The sequence below is a fragment of the Ylistrum balloti genome, unplaced genomic scaffold (assembly GCF_031769215.1).
Source record: "Ylistrum balloti isolate Yb309-2 unplaced genomic scaffold, AGI_CSIRO_Ybal_v1 Utg370386, whole genome shotgun sequence".
NCBI classification, from domain to species: Eukaryota; Metazoa; Mollusca; class Bivalvia; order Pectinida; family Pectinidae; genus Ylistrum; species Ylistrum balloti.
Genome location: NW_026782268.1, coordinates 1,172,354 through 1,195,839, shown reverse-complemented (window position 1 = coordinate 1,195,839; position 23,486 = coordinate 1,172,354). Strand labels below are relative to the sequence as shown.

The 23,486-nt window shown below is 34.3% G+C and overlaps 1 protein-coding gene across 1 annotated transcript in view; it reads right to left on the bottom strand.

Moving 5' to 3' along the window:
• Positions 1 to 526: 526 nt before the first annotated feature.
• LOC132554142 (kinesin-like protein KIF21A) overlaps positions 527 to 23,486 on the bottom strand; it is a 115,964-nt gene continuing 93,004 nt past the window's right edge. Inside the window, exons 33-41 of the mRNA XM_060218444.1 lie at positions 13,113 to 13,244; positions 12,549 to 12,691; positions 12,062 to 12,245; positions 10,312 to 10,473; positions 9,150 to 9,267; positions 8,370 to 8,540; positions 7,819 to 8,018; positions 7,386 to 7,429; positions 527 to 6,111 (exon numbers count right to left, since the gene is read on the bottom strand). Coding sequence (XP_060074427.1) covers positions 5,831 to 6,111; positions 7,386 to 7,429; positions 7,819 to 8,018; positions 8,370 to 8,540; positions 9,150 to 9,267; positions 10,312 to 10,473; positions 12,062 to 12,245; positions 12,549 to 12,691; positions 13,113 to 13,244 — 1,435 coding nt within the window. The 3' untranslated portion in view covers positions 527 to 5,830. The remainder of the gene's footprint in view (positions 6,112 to 7,385; positions 7,430 to 7,818; positions 8,019 to 8,369; positions 8,541 to 9,149; positions 9,268 to 10,311; positions 10,474 to 12,061; positions 12,246 to 12,548; positions 12,692 to 13,112; positions 13,245 to 23,486) is intronic.

Sequence of the window (23,486 nt, the reverse complement as noted above, 5' to 3'; positions counted from 1 at the left end):
CAATCGAAAAAAGTCAAAATCTAGATCGGGACATTCACAAGCTCCATAATTCAGTAAATTTCGTCAAGTCTGTATCGTGCCTGTGCATGAGGAAATAGAGCTGTTTCGGTGTTGTGATCTGTCTCTGGTCCATGCATCTAATGTGCCTATCACTAATGTTTTTTTTTTTTTTAATTTAGACTTTATTTGCTGCCAACTGAATAGTTATGGTGAAGCAGTGTATTTGGAATTTTCCCCAATTACTACACTTAACATGTTCGCTCAGCGGACAGTCTAAGCCTACGTCGGTTACAATCCAGACGAGTTCTTGCCATTGCCACTAGTCACTATTATTGTTCAGGTTCTCAACTGCAGCTGCCATTCTCCAATCACCGTCAGATTTCATTTTATTATTTATCGATGCAGAGGTCGAGTAACAATATACACGAGATTTTTGCTATGTTATTTGTGATATAAGTATTTATATTTTACGTTGATAATGGAAAAGGTTTAAAAACAAAAACAAAAGCAAAAAAATGAAACAACATAACTTGAAAAATATACATTTATTTTCCAAATGACATACACATTGCATACCACTGGACAGCATGTAACATACATAGTTTGTGCCATTAAATAATTTAAATTACTGTTATTGTCCCTGACAACAAGGGCAGATAACTCTAGATCCCTTGTATAATACCTAATGAGACAAAGTGATGATGAAGACGCCATCAAAGTATGAAATTAATGAGACATTAGAGAGGTTTTCAGCATTTTTTACTTTCAATGCTGAATCATGGAAAGGACAATTAATAATCTTTCAAATTTTGGTACGTTGTTAATTTCTTTTTCAAATCGTTGAATGAAAAGAATTCAAAGAAGAGCATCTGGTGAGACATGATATACTGTGGTAAACTATATAATATAGAAGTATTGTATATATTGTTTCGACTAGTGATTTTACTTTCATATTTAATGATAACTACATGTACAAATGATGGATGTTTAAAGATTATATTTTGGCCACTAAACCAATCCTCTTTGCAGTACTCTGCAGTTGTCTAATGATTGAATACATCTTTTGAAGAAAAAAAAATATGACTAATGAAAACAGATGATTTATAAAAAATGAAATATATATCATTAAAATACTTAATTACTGAGCACAGTTTTGGAATATTTCTTTGCGGCGTGTATAATAAAGGGCTATACATGTATATATTAAATGGCAGCATAAGTCATCATTTTGAGACAAACAAACATTGCAGCCGTTGCAGAACAATCAACGTTAACAACAAATCAACAGGTAATATGTACAGCATAGAGAGGAGGTAACTCAACCGTATAAGGGAGATAACTCAACCATCTTCATACAAACGATATAGAACATACAGCGTAACCTCATTAAACCTGGACACTTTAAGAGATAGAGAGAAAAAAACAAACAATATACAAATATTGTCCATAAATGGAATGAAAACAGTTTCAGCTCTGGATTTTGTTTATGTCTCAAGTAATATATGACGTTTCAATGTGTATTCAATCTAAAAATTGGAATTGCTTGCATCAACAAAAACAAAAATTGGTCTTTCCTCTCTTTAATCTGTCTAAAGTCAAATAGGATCGCCTGAAGAGATCAACTGACCTTTCCTTGTGGATGACCTTGGTAAGTATAACATGAGATATTTTTAAGCAGTTTTATTTCATCTTATCTATTATTATTACCATTTTTTCCCTATGGACAAAACATGTAAATAAAATGCAACGAATAAGACTTCAACTTGAAGAATTTTGTGTACAGTTATCTAGTAACAATTAAAGTTTAAATCCTGAAAGAATGTAGGTTCGAACTATGGAAAAAGATAGTGTTGACAAATATCTCATATTAAACAGTATAATTAAATGCTGCATGGTACTTGGGAAATATAAAACAGATCAACACGGAATGTGATAACATAAATATCAACAATGGAAGCACAACAGAACAATTTTCTGCTTGTCTCATATGACTGAAAACCCATTCAGCTATAGATAGAATAAAATATGTTAGATATATCCTGGTCTTGTGATAATGCACTACACAAGTCCAGCAACGGCATCCGTGTTAGAGACACTAATGGAGATTAACCAATTTCTACTAAAATATACCGATGGTACATGCTGAGATCTACTCCATAGAAAAAATGGACAATTTGAGACAAATTTACTTTTGTGAACACATTATGAAACTTAACCCTGTTTCCAATAGTCTTGTAGTCAGATAATTACGTCATTCATCAGTAAATGAAATGCTGTATTTAGGCATCTTTAGTGTTGAGTCTTCACTTAAAAAGTTATCCGATATTGTTTTCAAAATTCAATGACGAGAGTTTATGACTGTCTTATCTCGAGTATTAAGAAGATGGAATCATGTTTCTGAGTTGTAGAATGGCATTTTGGTAACAGATCTGCATTCCAAACAATTAAAAGGAATGCCCTCATCTTACAAGGCAAGATGTGTATAGATAATGAATGTTGGACAATAATTGCAAATTAAGATTTACTCTATTAAACATCCAACTATGAAAATATTGCAATACTGTAACTTCAATGTTTTAAGATGTCAGTATTTTTAACCTACTTTCATGATGAAAAGCTTCTACTTATCCTCGTTGGAGTTTAGTTTCTTTGGTATGAAATTTGTGTCTGTAAAAAGCAGAAACCACGTGCATTGTGTTGATATGAATAAATTGTTGGATTCTATTTTCAGTATAATGAGCCTTAAGCTATCATATCTCTGAGTCAATAACAATAATTTTCCATTCAACAGAAAATGGTTGGAAGATATTCCTATTTTGACAGAAGATTAAAAAAACATACATTCAAACTCAGACCTACTGCCAGATTCAATAAACAAAGTTTAGATGTCTAATTTACCTTGTCCAGACTTTTCCAATCAACTTTCTAATATCTACATTGTCCAAGTATATAGGACACAATTTTCAAGTTAATCAAATTAAGCATTACCCACCAATATCTAACACTGTTCAGTAGAACTACCAATAGGCATTTCTTATCGCAATGATCTGTAATAAGCCCACCCCTGACTTTGAGTCAGAGGTAATGTGTTGCTCCCCTGACTTGACTTCCTGTATGAAACAATGTACATGTCCATCGTATGAATCTTTTCTGACAGTTATTCTTGGTAGCAAGCATTACATAGTAAAACATGTATACAGAACATAATTATTTCAAAACTGATTACAGCTTCAGAAATAGGTCCTATTGACTGGAAATGCTAACTGTAAAGGTAGGTGAAATTTTATCATATTGAATACCATGCTGACATCCAAGTGAACAGAGGGATCATCATACAGTTATATTTTATGGAATGATAAAAAAAATACATATGAAGTGTGTTAACAGACCTAATATGATTCCATGGCTCAGCACCATGGCTTAATTCCATAATTTAGCACCATGGCTTATCATCAAGGATTGGCCCCATAACCTGGCACCATGACTCAGCACCATGGCTTGGTCCTTTTACATGGATCAGCTAAGTACTCTTGATTCTCTGATTCCATGATAAAACGCCATGACCTGGCACCATTAAATTTCATCAACATGGCACCAAAGCAAGTTGACAATGTGACTTGGTACTATGTCTTGGCAATAACAATGAGCAAAACAATTTTGAGGAACATCACCACAAAGCTATACGGAAACAGCATATAGCTTAATATGACTTTGGCATCACAGTTGCTTATCGGAAGTTGTAGTGCTATATATACCAACACTGGGATATATAACATTCATTTACACCCATCTCAGGTGCTTTTAAAATATACAGCACACATCATCAGCAAATATTTTCAAATCATATATACAAAAGCAAAAACAATTATTAAATATACTCATATATATATATACATACAAATATACAGATCATGTCATATTTATAGGACATATGCAAATTAAAAAGTAAAATTATCTAATCAATTTTGAGAAATAGCACTTAATAAATCCTTCACTATAACACTGACTGTACAAAACAAAATAGTATACAAAAAATTCCTTCCTTCAAAAAATTCACTAGAAATCAATGTTTTTTGGAAACAAGAAATAATTTGCATAATGCCAAATATGATATCACCATATCCAGCTTTCAAGAAGTGACTTTTACAAAATATTTCTGTTGTCTGCCCTTTAATATATACCTTATCAGTTTTATCCCTTTTTAGATAGGTACAAACCCCACAAACAGCTGAATAACAAGATTTCCTTTTTAGGACAATCGAGAAACCATGTTGAAGTGTTTCGTGTCTAAAAGCTATTTTAATCTTAATTGACCAGTTAAAAGAAAAAATTATAAATGACAAGTAACCCCTAATTTTCTATTGTAAATGACATTAATACATTGACGGAAATTTATCTTAACCCTTTAACCAGCCCTAGTTATCTCCCCTGAGATCTCTCCAACCAGGAAAGGTAGTAAAGTTGAAGTTTAATATTACATATTGATTTCCTATCTAAACCTAATAAATGTTTTTGTGAAAATTTGTTTCTAATGTACAAATTCATATGAATGGTTTATATTCTGGTAATATTTTATCCTTAAATGTTCAAACTTATTGTTTATCAAAATACTCCACATTTAAATATGACAAATCTGCTAGTATTTTATTCAAAAGTTGAAATTTTCAAGCACTGAGAAAACCCACAAATTTCAACAGAATTTTCATTCAAAAAGTGCCTTTTACAGCTAATAACAAAACAAGTTTTGGCAAACATGTAATAAAAAATGTCCATCAACATAAATAACAACAGTTTCACCTCAATCTGAACGAGACAAGCGCATGCAACATACCAGTAATCTTACAAAGATTTCACAACCGTAATTATATAGATTGTCGACGTTTCTTACCACAGCAATGAATGGTGAAGAAATACCTCCTTCTTCACAATGTTACACAAACATATTCACCAACATGTTACATCACATTGGGCGTCAAATTCAATGTGCCGTCAAAGTATATACAAGAAAAAATGTTTTTTGATATAAGATATGAAATATGTCTGTAATAAAGAGCGAAAGCCCTTACTGACAAAGAGTAAAGACCCGTTTAATTCAAGCACAGATGATAAATGTTAAAGGAGAAATTTGTTCTCCATTTCTGTGGACAAAAAAAAAAAATGCACACATTCACACACACTTCTCTTCCAGACAGACATACATGATACAGACATAAACGTGTTCTCTAAATTCGGTACAATTTGTGAATATTATTGTACAAGTCAACAACATTGCTATCTGTTCACATTGTGCAACAGTTAAACAATCATTTTAATAATTTTCAAGAAATGCTGCATTTTGGTTATCATCTTAAGTACAACAATAGTGGCATGTTTGTGAAACTGATAAAAATTTTTGTGCACGCAGGTCAATTCATTTGCGGTGCTTATGTTTACAACTTGATATAAATGACCACATACACGACTAAGCACATCACACTAACATCAACGAACAAATCAGTAGTTATCAATTAGAGATTCACTCTTAAAAACATTAATGCCATATCATTGCAGTTTTTACAAAATCAACCTTCCATTCATTTAACAGTCCTTCAGCCTGAAAAATGTATCTAAATTAGCTTCGAAAATTGTGAGAGCAGGTGATTTAAATTAATCATGAATGTTTTTTTATCTCAGTTTTAATACATGATTATGCAAAAAAACAAAAAAACTTTCACCTATCAACTATAACCTTTCATTTCAGCAGCAAGTATTCCTGTCAGTCTGCAAACACTCAAGGCAACAAATCAAAGTGTTACCAGTCATGGAAATCTGTTTAAATAGAAATCTTGTGTCAAAAAATCTGGTGAAATCTCCGGGTTATAAAGCCATTTTTAATGTCTCTGTTGTTGACATTTTTCAGTTCTGTTGACCTTTTTGATGAAAATTCACTGTCAATTTTCGCACCTGATGACTTGGTTCCTGCGGTGCTGTTGTAAATTTTCACACTAGATGGTGCCAGTGATTTATTGTGTTTACTTGTCGACCGCCAGGGTTTCTGTCGGTGTGACTGCTGTACTGGAATCACTGGAGTCGGAGAGCGATTTAAGTTTCCAGATTCCCACAGTGTGGTCACTAAGGTGGAGGAAAAAAGCAACAAAAAGTAAGTAAATAAACAAAATAAGCAACACAAAAATCAACAAATAAAACAAATATAAATATTATAAAAATGAAAGAAAAACACTGAACACTGAAACTAATGGAAAGGAAAAAAAGCTTTGGAAAGTTCAAGGAAGCCAAGCAGATTCCGTATCAGAGACAAACATTGGAACATTGAAGCCAAGAAAAGATGGTATTTTGTAAGAGAACTTGAAAATTCACCAACACAAGCCCACTGATCTTTCTAAATTACAGCAGCTTACAATTTAGAATTCTACAACAACTTTGTCCAGCAATGTTTGCAGTTAATGGAGGGTATATGATATATCTTCACGTGTTGTGCACATGGTTGGATATTACTGTGGTAATATATCGGTGTACTTTTCCTAATGTGTCTGTTCTAGCTATGTGATGGACAAGTTTTTGATACAAGATACAACATACAAAACACAATTTCAGATTAACATTAAGAAAAATATGATGCTTTATCCTTAAAATCAGCTATATGTATAAACAATATTTGAAATTTTCCTTGTATTCCACCCAATAACGAATCATTTTGGTATATTAATTGCCTACTGCAGAATCTAGAGTATATGACATATATATTTTCACAATAATTGAATAATTATTTAATCAATTATTAATTGAGCAGAAAATTTAAGAATAAACAATATGGAGATGATAAGCCAGAATGTCGACAATATACACAACGCTAGGTTTTGAAATAGTAAAGGATTTTCACTACAAATTTATCAAAATGCAGAGTGGTTTTCTTGGGAAGTGACAAATCTTTTGATTAAATATATATATTAACCTTACAATTGCCTTGCATATCATTAAACAGAATTGAACATTTAGGGTATTAAAAGATAAAAAAAGAGAAATTTCAGGAAACAACAGAATTAATTGTACTAGCTAAACATCAAACAAATCAATTTGTTAACAAGAGAATGTGAAAAGTGAAATCTAAAGGACAATAGCCACATATTCAAACTAAACAATTAAGCATGCAAAACAAGCCAAGGGCAGACAACTCTGATGTGTCATGTGAAACAACAGCTAAGGATTGGATCAAGTCACATGAACACCATCTATATATAATTTTGTAATGTGTGAAATAAAAACAAAGTCTGCAGCTCAAACAAAGGGGAGATAACAGCAGTACAAGGGAGGTCACTCCACGAGACCCATGCCAGTGGAGGGGAAGATTATTACTGAAGGTGCCAGAATTTATATATCAAATTCACATGTCTGAGTGCGACGGTACTGCCACATTTTGACCACAGGTTCACTGGAAGATAAAATGTGTTATATAGTCATTTTGTGCCATGGGGAAGATTGGGTATGGTGTTTATTGGGGACAGATCAGAATGAGTTGTTGCCTAAACAGCTTGACAAATTACAAAGAGATAAGATAAAAAGTTCTATCTAAAGAGTGGAATTTCAACTCATACTATAAGTCTGATCACCATGTAATATCCCTGATTGACAGCAAAGCCATTTAATGTAAAAAAAATCCCAGATATCTCTTGATGCAAAATTTTGTTGGTATCTAAGATCACTATATTCTTTAAAACTACGACTCACCTGATTCAAGATATTCATTACCCCCTACCATAAGTATTAATCATTTAATCCTTCCAAATATTTAAAAGTCAATTTCTATGTTGAACTACTTACTTAGAGGCAGTGAAAATCGAGTTTGAGTTGGTTGCTATGGAGTTGATGGGCATAATGTGGGCCTTGATATCTCCTAGGGCCTGACATGTATCCACGTTCCAGAGCTTAAGAAAGCCACTACGACAGCCACTCAACAGAATATCACTGCTGGGCATGAAGCCTAGGGCACAAATCCAATCCTTGTGGGCCGAGTTCAGAGACTGAGAAGATAAATCCAACATTTTAAAAAGACATCCAAGCATTTCTTCGATAAAATGTGAGGTGTGACAAACTAACATGTACCATAAACAGCACTATTACCAAAAAAGTTGTTTTAATGACAATCATTTTAATTTTTTTTCTTTTACAAGATCATTTTATTTTACCAATTTATTTTTTCAAAACACTTACTTGTTTGATCTTATTTTCACTGACTCAAGTTTGAATTTTAACAAGAAAGACCAGTTTGCATATTACTTCAAAACCCATCCATTTGAAATGATATTTATGAATTTGTAATATGTATAATGAAATTTCTTTTGAAATTGATTTGAGATCATTTTGATACTGACCAGTTTGAGTTTATTTGTTGTAAGATCCCACTTTTTGATACACATGTCCCGTGACCCACTAAATAGAGTGTTGCCATTGACTGCAAGTGACTGGATTCCATCATAGTGTGGTGGCTCCAGGTTATGTTTGGGAACCATGATGCCTGCCCGCTCCTCCAGCACCTCAAAAACCTTAAAAAAGGCACATAATTCAATACAGATATGCCATAAAACAGCCATCATTTCAGCTTAAACTTTATGCTATAATTTTTCTGCTTAGCCTTAGGAACTTGACCATCAAAACTTCAAGTGACACAAACAAGACAATGAAAGGATATGATTACAGGGTTCCAAAGACTAATGTATCAGCGTACTGACTCTTCAAACATTGAGTGTTCCAAACTCTTACATTTGATAAGAAGGGACAAAGATGGTCCTCGTCATCGGAGTATCCTGATCATAGTTCCATTAGTCAGAAAATGCCAAGGATTTCAGTCTGCAGAATGTTTTAGTTTTCAGGACAAAATCTCCACACAGCAAAGGGTGGGCAAAAGTTGGAAATTTTCTCATTTTAACAAATCATGTTTCTTCATACATCCCCAGTGACTTATTGCAGACCAACCTATGTTTACCTAGCTTGCTAATTCACAATTGAAAAATTGACCTGACACTGACCTTGCTTTTTCCCCCCAATATTTATCACAACCTTCACCGAAATTGGGCTATTGCAAAGGCTGAAATTAGTACATGGGATAATTTTTCTGTCTAACCCTGAAAGATAATAATTTTGATTTTGAGTACCTTGATGTAGTGATCCTTAGAACCAGTGATGACCATATCGTTGATACCCTGTTTGTCTACTGCCAGTACCATCACTGCTGCCTGGTGGCCACCGTTTAACTTACCAACAGCGCTGAAGCTGTAATAAGAGGGGAGACAACTCTTGAATGACAAACCTAATTTCTACAAGAAAGATTATCTTTAAAACCTATAGCTCCCTGACATATGCATTGCATAGAACACATGCCTGTCCTCTTGAAAATAATCATTCCTGTCCCTTCAAACAATTTATCTAAGAAAAAAGGCAAAAATATGAACTAATAATATCTAAATTACCCATTGAAAGTTACTCTTCAACAATGTTGAATCAGTCATATGTTGAATGAACTACAAACATGTTCTCAGTAGATGCATAGGTAATGGAAAAAAAATTATCACAGTAAAAGAAAATTACTTTAATTCCTCATATATTCTGTAATATTTCTCTTCAATTTCAACCTAGGAAGCTTTTGTTTTTTCATACTATGTTGAGTAATTTCCATCCTTTTTAAATAGACTTCATGCACAACATGCTTTATATTGACAGATTATTATTCCCCATTTCATACTTGATAATCTTACCCTTTGTCAGCCAGACTACAGACCTTTTAAGGTCCTCCACTCTGACTACCCTTTGTCAGCCAGACTACAGACCTTTTAAGGTCCTCCACTCTGACTACCCTTTGTCAGCCAGACTACAGACCTTTTAATGTCGCACACCCTGACTACCCTTTGTCAGCCAGACTACAGACCTTTTAAGGTCCTCCACTCTGACTACCCTTTGTCAGCCAGACTACAGACCTTTTAAGGTCCTCCACTCTGACTACCCTTTGTCAGCCAGACTACAGACCTTTTAATGTCGCACACCCTGACTACCCTTTGTCAGCCAGACTACAGACCTTTAAAGGTCCTACACCCTGACTACCCTTTGTCAGCCAGACTACAGACCTTTTAAGGTCCTACACCCTGACTACCCTTTGTCAGCCAGACTACAGACCTTTTGAGGTTGCACACCCTGACTACCCTTTGTCAGCCAGACTACAGACCTTTTTAGGTCCTACACCCTGACTACCCTTTGTCAGCCAGACTACAGACCTTTTAAGGTCACACACCCTGACTACCCTTTGTCAGCCAGACTACATACCTTTTAAGGTCCCACACTCTGACCACACTTCCTGCTGCACTGTATAGAGCCGTTCCATCCCTATTGAGGGCAATGTCTGTGATGTTGTGCTCACCAGGGGGCAGTTCTATCTGACGTTGTGAAGCAAAGTTAACAGGTCCATCATCCGTAAGACCAGAAGAACTGCAACAGAGAGTGAGAGTACATAACAATAAACAGAGGTTTACACAATTTCTATCCTACTTATCATGGTCGAGAGGGCATATACAGATAATATCTTGCCTAGATATTTCATTTTGCATTTCTTGTCCTCAAGTAACTACAGGTAAATTACCCTATACAAAATATTGTCATTTTGATGTAGACTTTGACACAGTAGTTATCAAGTCTTTTGGTCAACAACTAGGGATTGATGGATGTCAAAAATATTGTTACTGAACTGGGACAATATGGATGTCCAAAGTGTTGATATAGGACTGGGACATTGTTGATGTCCCACATGTTGATATAGGACTGGGACATTGTTGATGTCCCACATGTTGATATAGGACTGGGACATTGTTGATGTCCCACATGTTGATACAGGACTGGGACATTGTTGATGTCCCACATGTTGATAATGGACTGGGACAATATGGATTTCTCCCACCTCTGCCCATGTAGGATAGACATGTCCCATGTGGAACACCCATGGAGGATAAATCTACCCCACATGACTGCACTCGGTGACCTCAGTCGGCTATCACAACTGACTCAAACCAATGAGTGGATGCTTTGTTTGCAGGTTCCGTAATGCGCGACTGTAACATCACAGTTAACATTAACTGTATCAATCCTTGTCCAGTGAACACAAATAAACATCGGAGGATCATCTATGACTCTGATTCTGAATGAACACACGCGTGACACTCACACCATTGCAATTTTTCGCGCGCATAAACAATTGACGTCATTACAAACTGGGAAATCCCCTTTTTGTCCATGACATCGCGGCTAGCCTACCCTACCTTAATAAATGATACAGAGTTAAATGTTGTTCAATACAAGTATTTCCATGTATCTATCTCTAATTAAAATATTTAATTTCCAAAAAAATTAATATGTCATTTTTGCTCTTGCGGAAGAATGTAGAATTTTGGAAACTTGAATGGTGATATTCATGCGCCATTCAGACACTTGTACCATGGGATTTTTTTTTTTTTACGTCGTGGCAGAAATAATGGGGTGGGAGAAAAATAATCAACCCCTAACCTCAGAGGATGTGACAGAGAAATCTCCAACCCTCGGGGTGATTTTTTTGTAGTCTAACCCTCGGCAGAGCATCGGGTTAGACTACAAAAAAAATCACCCCTCGGGTTGGAGATTTCTCTATCACACCCTCAGGGTAGGGGAAGATTCTATTAGTCCCACATGTTGATATAGGACTGGGACAATGTGGATTTCACACTTGTTGATATAGGATTGGGACAATATGAAGACAAGGAAGCAGTTTTTATAAAATTGTTTTGAAACACAATGTTGGACTGGTGTTGATATCCTAGACATTGACAAAGAACAGATACACCATAAAAGACAGCAATTCTGATATACCTCTGAGTGTTGACACATCAGAAGAGAATTGGTGCAGATGTCTTAAATATGGATATAGAACTGAATGAATGCTAAACAGCAGTGCACCTACATCAATTTTGACACACTGGGCGGAACAGGTGTGGATGTCCCATACTTCATATTATATAAGACTGTGGATGTAAGACAGCATTTCACTTACCTTAGAGTTTTGACACACTGGGCAGGACTAGTGCGTATATCCCAAACATTGATATAGGACTGGGACACAGTGAAGACAAGACGCTGTTGTTCACAGTACTTGACACGAAGGACATTGTTGGGATGTCCACCAAGGGACAATACTTCACGTCCTGTCTGGAGGTCCCACACTTTTGCTGTGCGATCTAAAATATAAAATACACCATTGGAATGCTATATAAAAACATCCCAAAATTCTGTAGCTTTTCAGCACTTTTTTCAATGTTATAAAAAAGAATGATTTACTTATTTTGTAATTAATGGGACAGAACTCTCTAGCTGATTGGTAAAATCTGTAATAAATCGTTGATTAATTTCACAAAAATGAATATACTTGTCATCTCACACTTAAATATCCAAGATCATCAATATATGAAATTTTGCATATGAAGCAAGCACGAATTACAATTCTCTATAGAATATGAGATGAAATCCATCCATGGTCGTACCTTTACTGCTGGTAAAGAGCAGGTCCTCTGTTGCATCCACACATAGGATAGCCTTGGTGTGACCTTCAGCTGTGTGTGTACACAATACTGGGCTGACCTTGCTGGGCGGTGCAATCCGACCGTTGTTAGGCACAATACTTCCCCTGGGAAACATAACAAATGCTCTTGTAGTGGTGATGTACTGAAGTTCTGGACTCGAAGTCTCATTGTAAAACTCCCATTTTTAGATTATTATATCTTTTATTGATGTATCAACATTTCAAAAAGGATTTATTAGGACTTGCTTTGAAGCTAGGTGTAAATGTAACAAATTGCCTGATTGGCAGATCATACCTGTTGGAAGGGAAGGAGACAACAAATCTAATTGGAAAGGCTGGGTGTCAGATGTAACATCAGAACTAATTGGCTGAATTTTCACCTGTTTGAATGGTTGACAAAGGGAGGCAGCTAGGGTGTTATTTCAAACAGGATATTTGATTGGCTAAATTGGCACATGTATGCTGGATTTGTGGAATGAAATTAAATATTATATGTAACAGCGTTTTTGATTGGGTGTATCTATACCTGTTTGGAGGGTTGATGGAGGGAGGCTGGGTATTACTGGTCAGGCGGGAAAATACATTGTCTCCAGTGATTCTGGCTCGCCGTGTGGACGTAGGTGAGGACGGCGGGGTTGTATCTGAGGAAGTTGTGTCCCTAAAAATAAAAAGACAGTGATCTGTGAAACAAAAGTCTTATACATGTATGATCATTTCACAGACATGAATACCTTTATCCTTCAACCCAAAAACCAATCTCATCAATCTTTCAGTCACAAGTCAACAGCACAAGAGATCAGCCAATCAATCTAATATAAATTAATATGCCTAAGTTACCTCAAACAAAATGAAAGATCAGAAACCGTTCTGATGAGAGATCAAAGATGTCTATGCCTTCAATTCTTACTTACTAAAAGTGTACATGTATGTATGTAATACAATGCTCATATATTATAAACTTGCTGATCATATATATTCAAACAAAAGTTTAGGCAGCAAGTAAACCAATTTAACATTCCTCAGTAATAAACAGATTAAAACCTTGTGCTTTAAATTGTATGAATCAGTGTACAGAACTCAGCTATAGAATGAACACATTATTTTGATAATGTACCTACATTACACATCAACATCAGAGTAAATTGGTTTCAGCCTTGAAACATTAAAATATTTTGAAGACACTGCTAATGCATACACTACATAAACTATGACTGAATTTTGACTCAAAACTAATAGGTTTCAAACACACTAGGAAAACTGGAGGAAGGGAGGTAACCCATCTGCCATTCATGAAATAATAAATGTTCTGCTCTGTTTTGTTGAAATATCTCTCTAGATAAAAATTTGTACCAATCCAAGAGACCCATTTACAATATTTGTTCAATAAATTCTTCTAATAACAAACTAAAAACAAAGAATATTTTAGTGTGAATAATGACTCACTTGGACTAGAATATATGTGTCTCACTTTAATTGGGTATATTTGTTTATCTAACCAAAATATTTTGGCAGCAGGACCAAAAAAAAAAAAATTGTAAACAAAGGCATGTACAAGCTAATTGGTCTCCACCAATCAAAACAGTCTAATTAGTGTATTACATATACCCAAACTGACGATTCCAATCTGCTGGTACAGCAAGCACGACTTTTTAACTGTAAGCCTATATGGCTTCAGTTTGGAAACTTAAAACAATATACAGGTGATATACACTTTTATGTCTGTGTATCATTACACTTACACTATTAATCCATTTCTAAGAAGAAATATCTTGTTTGTAATCTTTCCCACAGCACTACAGAAACAGATACGTTCTCACACAAACAGAACAACATATTGCTTTTTATTTAGCACCCAATATCTCTCTGTCCAAGCTGCCGATTTCTGCACTCTATGACCTTTCTTAACTTACACTGTACCTATAGATTAATTATGTAGTGTTTATATTGGTCTATGGGGCATAAAGTATTGCCACGCTTACCGTGAAATAACAGCAATTTTCGACAATAAGCCCACCCACATCTTATGCAGATGATATTTAAAAAGTCAACAAATAAGCCCATCCCAAACTACGGGTCACATTTTGTGTAAATTTGACCCCTCGGCCTTACTGAATAGATCTGGTACCACCATCTTGTCCTGTCCACAACAAGTGGAAAATGTCATTATCTTATAGTTCTACATACTCATAGATGTAATTTTATGTTTTATACTTATTGAAAGAATAAAACACCAATAATAAGCTAGGGGGCGGGTTTGGGGTGGAGGGGGTATTACTGATATTGGACTTCATTTGTTTATCAACAGACTTAGGAATATCCTTTGTTTTTCTCTACATCATTATCAATTTGTAAGTAAAAGATATAACAACTAAGCAAGACCATTATATGACTTTTCTTTCTTGATACCAAAAAATTGTTTCATTAATTTTTGGGGAATTTATTTTCATAGAATTAGTGGGTACACTAGAATCTAGAAATTTACATGTCCATGAAAAGGTTAAAAGTTACACATTTGGTGGGCAGGATTTAACCATGAAATTAAGTTCCACCAAAAAAGTATATTTTTGGAAAACCACAAAATTTTTAGTCCCACTGAAATACATGATTTTACAGTATATATCAGTAATTAAATTATTTGTAATTTTACACTGCTATATACATATATATCATCAATAGTTGATACTATGGTGTGAGAATTTAAATAGAATTAAGCTCTAAGGTAAGACATGCTTATTTAAATTAAACTATTATTGACATTTAAATCATTTAGTCATAGTTGAAATCCTGTTAAAGCCATGAAGCTTAAGAATTTGATATTTGCTACATAAAAGATGGCTGATTATCTGTCATGCTCCATTAGTATCTTGCCATCTGTCTTTTTGTAGGAGTCAGAGCACATGGAACTTAATTCATCCAGATTAAATCTTACAAGAATTTTATCAGATTCAATATTAACGGTAAACAGTTTTTATCACTAAGACTTGATACAATACACTGAATTGACTATCAACCCATAACTCATGGCTACTAAACCGATTGTCTTTGTGTATAATTAGTACCCTGGTGCTAGCCATTTCCAAATTGCTGTACACAAAAATATTCTGTGTCTTTCATCGAGAAGCAAAATATATAAGGAATTATTCCAACAGTTTTTTTTAAGAAAGATTTTTTCAGTACAACAGGATCATGACCTAATTGTTAAAAAAAGTTGCATTTCTACAGAAAAAATTATTAAAATGAGAGAAAATGAACAACAGGAAAAGGGAAGAGGGAAATTTCACCAAGGGAGATAATTCCCTAAAAAGGTAGGCCACACCTGAACCTGAAGCAATTTCCTTGGAGGCTTTGATAGAACCAAGGAGGAAATACTTTTGGAGGGAAAGGCACATTAAGACCAAGGGGAAAAATTGGGAGATCCAGGGAAACAGAATCACTTAAGATAGAGAACAGAAGAAACAAAGAAGATCAGGCAGTCCCTATGTACACCACAACCAAAAATATACCTGTAGTTGTGTCTCAACGCAAGATAATACCCATCACACTTTGGTTGCTCTCTCAGAATCACTTTTTCTAACAGTGAATAACCAGACTTTCTTTCAGGAGAAGATAACTCTCCATTGTCACAAATTTTTCTTTCAGGGGAAGATAACTTTCTGATGTAACATGACTTGCTGTTAAGAAAAGATAACTTCAATGAAAATTTTGCCTTGTGTGGCGATGTTTTTCACAATGTGACAAATTATAAGTGATATTTTACATACGATAAGATATATCAGTTTTAACAGCTTGAAATTCAAACTTCCATTACATAAACATGCCCTTTTAAAAACTTCAAAGAGCATACACCGCTGTTATGTAAATAATCAAAAGTTATGAGTAATTACAATATTTCTGATTAATTCTTGTAAAATGGAATTGAATCAATCACCAAGAATAAACACATAAAAATTTTTAAAACATTAATCAAAACCAAGATTTAACTGGTCCACTAAAAACATAATCACTGTTTATGTTGCATGTGGTGTTGCCCTAGGTTCAATATTGAGCGGTACCCCACATAGTTGGTCTAGGTTCCTCTGAATCAAGTCCCCCCTTGGGGAAGGAAATCCTCACAATTACTGTCAAATCAAGTGTCATTATCACGTGCAGGTTTACTGCCCAGGAACTGTGTGAATTGTCATAAGTGAGTAATCAACACATTGATTAATGCTATCGCACAATGTCCGACCTTTTGCCAGTATTGAATTCCTGTGTTCTGCATGTTTTCTTTATTGTTTTTTCACTGCAAGTTGATACTAAAATCAAAGCACTCTACATCTGAAAGATTGGAATGGTTTTGCTTTCATTTCCAATATCAGCTCCACAGCCTGACACAAATTAACAGTTTGATGTTACAGCTTTTTGGGTTCCCGATGTGATGCAATTTATAGCAACTGAACTTGTATATAAAGACAACCTGTGTATAAAGGCCACTTTTCTTTGTTCCATTGAGTGGCCTCTATAGGCAGGTTTGACTTTAATTCCATTTTGTTGTCACATATTTTGATTAAAAGAAGTACAAATCAATTTGTGGTTTGCTAAATTGCAGTTGATTCATTCTTGTTTTTAAATGTTTTAGACAAAAATGAACAGGTGACTGTCCATGAAAGAATTAAATCTGATTAAGTATCCATGAGGAGTTTGAGGAACATTTTGTTTTATAGTATATCAATCAACAAATTTTTAACAACACTTTTTTATTTTTTACTGCAACCAACCATCTACAAACATAAATCAAGTTCATATGAGACTTTTATAATATTATTGGTAGTTGGTTTGTTTCACTTATATGGGGGTTAACATCCTGGCAACAGCCAGGGTCAAATAAGGACTAGTGTCATAGGGGACACCAAGGGCACTGCCAAAAAAAAAAGTAAAAACAGGTACCTATTAGAAAGACAAAGACTAAGATCTCAAGTGTTGAAATGAGAGTAATAGATCTTCTTGGTCTCTTTTAAATACCCCCCAAGTAGAAAATGCGAAAAAAAAAAAAAAAATGAATGTGCAGTGCGCCCACTTTTAGTCATCACATACATACATGTAGTGGAATACATCAGATCTCTCCTCAGGTTTTCCATATTCCCTAAATATAAAACATCCACAAAACCAAGGGGTGTCTCAGTCAATAACCCACCTCTTACGACATGCGGGGAGATACTGCAGGCATATTTTGTCCACACTCCAGTACACTGTATATTTTCCCTATCATTAGACGGCAGGAGAGATTTGGATTTGATGGGATAACAGTCAACAGTATCGATGACCTTTACTGATTTACATCAAACAGTCATTGTCACATCTTAATACGAGACATCTAACAAAATGAAAAGACTTACCTGTGTTAATCAATACTGGTACTCGTTTGTACCCAGGTGTAAAGAAATTTTATTACCTGTATGAAACCTTTGCCATACAATCATCTGAGAGAATTATAAGGAAGTTGGTTGGGAATTCGATATAAGCATACATCGCTGGTCACTACAGAGTACGGACCATTTATTGTCTATACATTAACACATGACCAATACACCACATCTGAAACAGGTGAGTATCAAAAACATTTTCATTCATCTTGTACAAGATCAGAGTCTTTAAATTTCAATGTTCCTATCGGAACAATTTCATTACGTTTTCTTTACATTAGAATTAGAATTTTGTTTAAATGCTTTCAAACTATGGACAGAGTCTGGCATATTTTCCTCAAATCTCCGACATGATCATTCAGCCAAACTAATAACTCTTAATGGCAGACCTATTTAGCAAACATTTTCAAACATGATTGATCTTGAAATGCTGTACTTATAACTTTTATAATTTTATTCAAATATTTCAAAAATGTATATTTTTATTCAAAGTAGTATTTTGAAAACCTGTATCATGCCCTGCGTGATACTGTGGTAATTACTTTGCTGCACCAACAGTTGATAAAAAATATTCCATTTAATGTTTTGCCCTACTGCTATAAAGTTAAACGTCTGAAAATGTAAAGTATGTATGGACAGTAAGCTGCACATATTTTATTGGATAATAAAATACCCAGACCTTTCAATTAGGACATCAAATTACATCTGCCGATAGCCAGTGTTTCTAGTACCAAAGTTTTCTCTGTGACAGTTTGAAGATCCTCTGAAAATATATCTCCTGAGCAGAATACATGTCCCATGTTACTAGGCTTCAAATAACTGTTTTTCATCCAAAATTTCACACATCAGATTAACCTTCTGGAAGACATATTGATGTTAATTTTTTTAAGAATTGTATACATTTATGAACAATAATGCATTTGAGTTCAGAAATCTTTTAAGTACAAACAAACAAAAAACGATCTATATATTTCAATTTACTTCAATCAATTAATTCAAACAAAAAATAATACAAACATCCCAAGATCTAACAAGAATGACATTTACAGTGTTATTTCTTTCTTTAATGAAGACCATTAAGAACTTATGTGTAAAGATTTAGTATAAACAAACAAGAGAGTATCCCCCCCCCACTTTCAATTAATTAATTCAAAACCACTTTTAAAATCAAATTTTTTTTCTCTGTAGGATCACTTTTAAAGAACTTGTGTATAAAAATCCTCTTTTTTTGTCTACTTTTTCTTTTTAAGACCAATAAAAAAAACACAAAAAAACCCATAAACCATTCATAACAATGACCTTTAAATGTCAAGACTCAAGAACAACACGTTTTCGTGGAAAGAATAACAAAACTTTAAAAGTAATCTAACTGTGTTATGTCTTAATAGTCCGGGAAAAATTGGGAAACATTTAAATTACAATCCATTCATATCTGTCCCTTATCACCTTTCTCTCAGATCTTTATAACAGCTTATTCTCCACTAGTAATCCCTTTTAGAGTAAATGAAGTATTCAGAAATTTCTCCAACCAATCGAAAACTGTCTTCTATAGTCTCTAAACAAGTCCAAACGTCAATAACACTTAAGTAGCAATCATGTGAGCCAAAAATAAAAAAGTACAAGAAAAAATATTTATGGCAAAGTAATCGTTTTGCCTGCACTATTGGCTGGCTTTAGAATATCTAACTCTGTTGTGACGTGTGTCCTATTGAGACGAAATGGCCTGAAAACACATCTGTACATTATCAAGCATAATTGAATGTAGGTATTTATTTTAAGAGAGTCAAGTAAACAGTCGTATAATGTCTGTGTATTAGGTACCAACTAATGCTAGACACAACCAATCGACTCTCCCCATTTGCTGTCAGAAAGGACATCAGTCTTTTCTGTATAATAATATCGGGATAAATTTTGGACTAATAACAGTGAGTATTCTATTCATCTTCTTTTTCTTTACATCGCTGTAGACATATTTTTTGCTGAATGCCCAAGAACATTTTTAGAGAAGGATTCACGTGGAATATCCAAAATCTTGTCCAGTATACTAGACCCCAGGGAAGGGAGTACACAAAGTCTTGTCCTGTATGATATACCACAGGGAAGGGAGTACACAAAATCTTGTCCTGTATACTAGACCCCAGGGAAGGGAGTACACAAAGTCTTGTCCTGTATGATATACCACAGGGAAGGGAGTACACAAAATCTTGTCCTGTATACTAGACCCCAGGGAAGGGAGTACACAAAGTCTTGTCCTGTATACTAGACCCCAGGGAAGGGAGTACACAAAGTCTTGTCCTGTATAATATACCACAGGGAAGGGAGTACACAAAGTCTTGTCCTGTATAATATACCCCAGGGAAGGGAGTACACAAAGTCTTGTCCTGTATAATATACCACAGGGAAGGGAGTACACAAAATCTTGTCTTGTATACTAGACCACAGGGAAGGGAGTAAACAAAATCTTGTCCTGTATACTAGACCCCAGGGAAGGGAGTACACAAAATCTTGTCCTGTATAATATACCACAGGGAAGGGAGTACACAAAATCTTGTCCTGTATACTAGACCCCAGGGAAGGGAGTACACAAAATCTTGTCCTGTATACTAGACCACAGGGAAGGGAGTACACAAAATCTTGTCTTGTGTACTATACCCCAGGGAAGGGAGTACACAAAATCTTGTCCAGTATACTAGACCACAGGGAAGGGAGTACACAAAATCTTGTCCTGTATACTAGACCCCAGGGAAGGGTGTACCCAAAATCTTGTCTTGTGTACTAGACCACATGGAAGAGTGTATACAAAACCTTGTCTTCTATAAATTACCACAGGGAAGGAAGTTTTTACTAATTATTACAAATATCATGGAATCTACAAAACAAATCCATTGTAAAATGGTATTTCTGAAATGATTTATTATTCTTTTTTTTTCAAATTTCATTTCAACACCAGCGGCTTCATAACAGCAATCAGTCTTGTCCTAAGTTTATATGATAAAAATTCCTGAAATTCATCATTACATGTAACATATATATTAAGGTGGGAAGTCAATCTAATGATTTTTTTAAGAGAAACATTATGAAAAATCTCTAAAATACCAATAAGTATGCAAAAATACATTCTCAAAGCTTATTTATAACAATACAAGTTATTTATCTTTGTTTCCTATGAAAGTTATATGAAAACTTGTGCCAAACAACTACTAACTAGTTTATGCATGTGTGTTGTAACTCTATAGGATTTCCTTGGTTGTGAATGTTAATCTTCAACAAAAGATGGTATTAAAAATAATATGATTAACTCCTGTCTGACACTGCATACCAGAAACTATTCTGCCAAAATATCAGCTCAGCTCTTAAAAATCCTTCAATTAGTGTTAATTCTTTACTCAACTGATGACAAATTCAATTTCTATCGGTCCTATTTAGTGATTTTTCAAAGCTTGTTGGGGATTTAAATGTTTTTCTCACCTTCATAAAGGTAAGGACTTGAAATGCATCCTTATTATATAACTATATAAGTCATAAAATGTATGTGTTTTTATTTCCTGTCAGATGTGATATTATTGAGATATATGAGCAGACGCAATCAATTATTTTCCTAAACTTTGGCTTATATATATGGAATATGAATTCCCATCATAGATATAGTTGATAACATTGCTCTTTGTACACCACTAAAATTTCTGGAATTGTTAAGCAACCATGTTGTCACTCCACCAAAAAAAATGTTTTCATCAAGCTCAGAGCACCAATATTTGGATATTACTCAAACTCTGTTGTTTACAAGTACCATACCTGATGGGCATCAAACACACAACATGTTACAAGCTTGCTGATTGGTTCACCCGTAAATTAGTACACACAAAGACGAGCCCTTAAGCTCCTTGCTACATTCTATAAACAGCAGGATACAGAATTATTGAATTTCATAATTTGATAAAAGCTCACAGAGAGAACAATGGAGTTCTGTTGATTACAATTTTGTTTTTCAACTTTGACCACACAGGTCTGATATTCAATAAATAATCAATTTTACTTGTATATAACACAATTTCTCACAGCTATATCAAACCACATGTCTATATGGTCATGTGTTAACACAAAATCAATCAAAGTGACCACTCTTGAATGTCCTTGGATTTGAGAGCTATTCAACAGATCTCTGAATCAAATGACAGCATCACATTCAATTTCATACAGATATTTTGTATACAAGAATTTTGGACAAGAACAGCTTACTCTGCAGGTAGGTCCATGCTTCACAACCTTGTATTTGTAGTTACCTGTACTCTTTGAGGTCAGGTAAGATAAGAGTGCATTATTTCCGTGTAACAGCATACTTACTATTAATTAACAGGTAATTGTAAAATACTGACAACACACTGAGACTTGGGAATGTGGCTACACATGCAAGTACAGACACCATACATATTTATCAATCCAAGTTAAAATCCAACATAACAGCTGCATGAAATAGAATTCAAGATGGCTGACATATGATTTAAAAATGATTATGAAATACAACGAATTAGAAGTTTACTGAATTTCTGAAATCATATTTGTTTCTTAATGCATCAATATTATCAATGATTGTCTCCTACCTAAATAGGTGATAAGCTTGTTGAGTCTGTTAATTAATGTTCACTAATTTTGCAAATTATGGAAGAAAATTTACCTACTGGATTATTACATAATTCATTTTATTTCTGCCCAATAATTCCTTATATGCAAGAAACAGTTTATCTTTTAACCATCATATACACAATTTCATAATAAATGTGATTGAAAGCCTTGTAAAACTGATCAAAAATCAAATTGGAGTTAAAATTGCAAAATAAAGTTTAATGTTTCTTATAAAATAAAACAGATATACCACTGAATCATTGCTTTAATCTGAAAGTGAGTCAATATTAAATGAATATGAGGCAATTTATTTATCTCTGATTTGAATTAATCGTTTTATACAAGTTTCATCAATGTTTAAATAAACATGACTGCCACAACACAGAAATGTTAAAGATCCTCAATAATCTTGGAGATCAGGGTTGAGTAAATATCATAGAGCGAAGATGTCTACAGATTAAACTTGTATACAATTGTTTGACAAAACACAACAACAATCTAGACAATTTGAAACATCGTACCCTATCTGCAATTTTGTAATAAAACCTTACCAATTGTAACTGCTGATAAATACGGTAAATGTTCCATCAATCATGAATAAAAATACTGCAATTTAAAATCACATCTTTGGATTTAAAGCTCAGTTAATTATGTGAAAACTTAAAAATAATTTCACAATAGCTACAATCAAAGTCTGATATTCAATATCAATTTTGTGTTTACGAAATCGTGATACAAATCTCCCCTATGGCTTAGAATCCAGGGTGGCCATGAACATCTAATGAATTACACAGCGAAACAGAAAAACCATATCAATTGTTGGCATTTTTTCCCCCATGTGTACCACCTTGCGATAAATATTTTTTTCTCTAAAA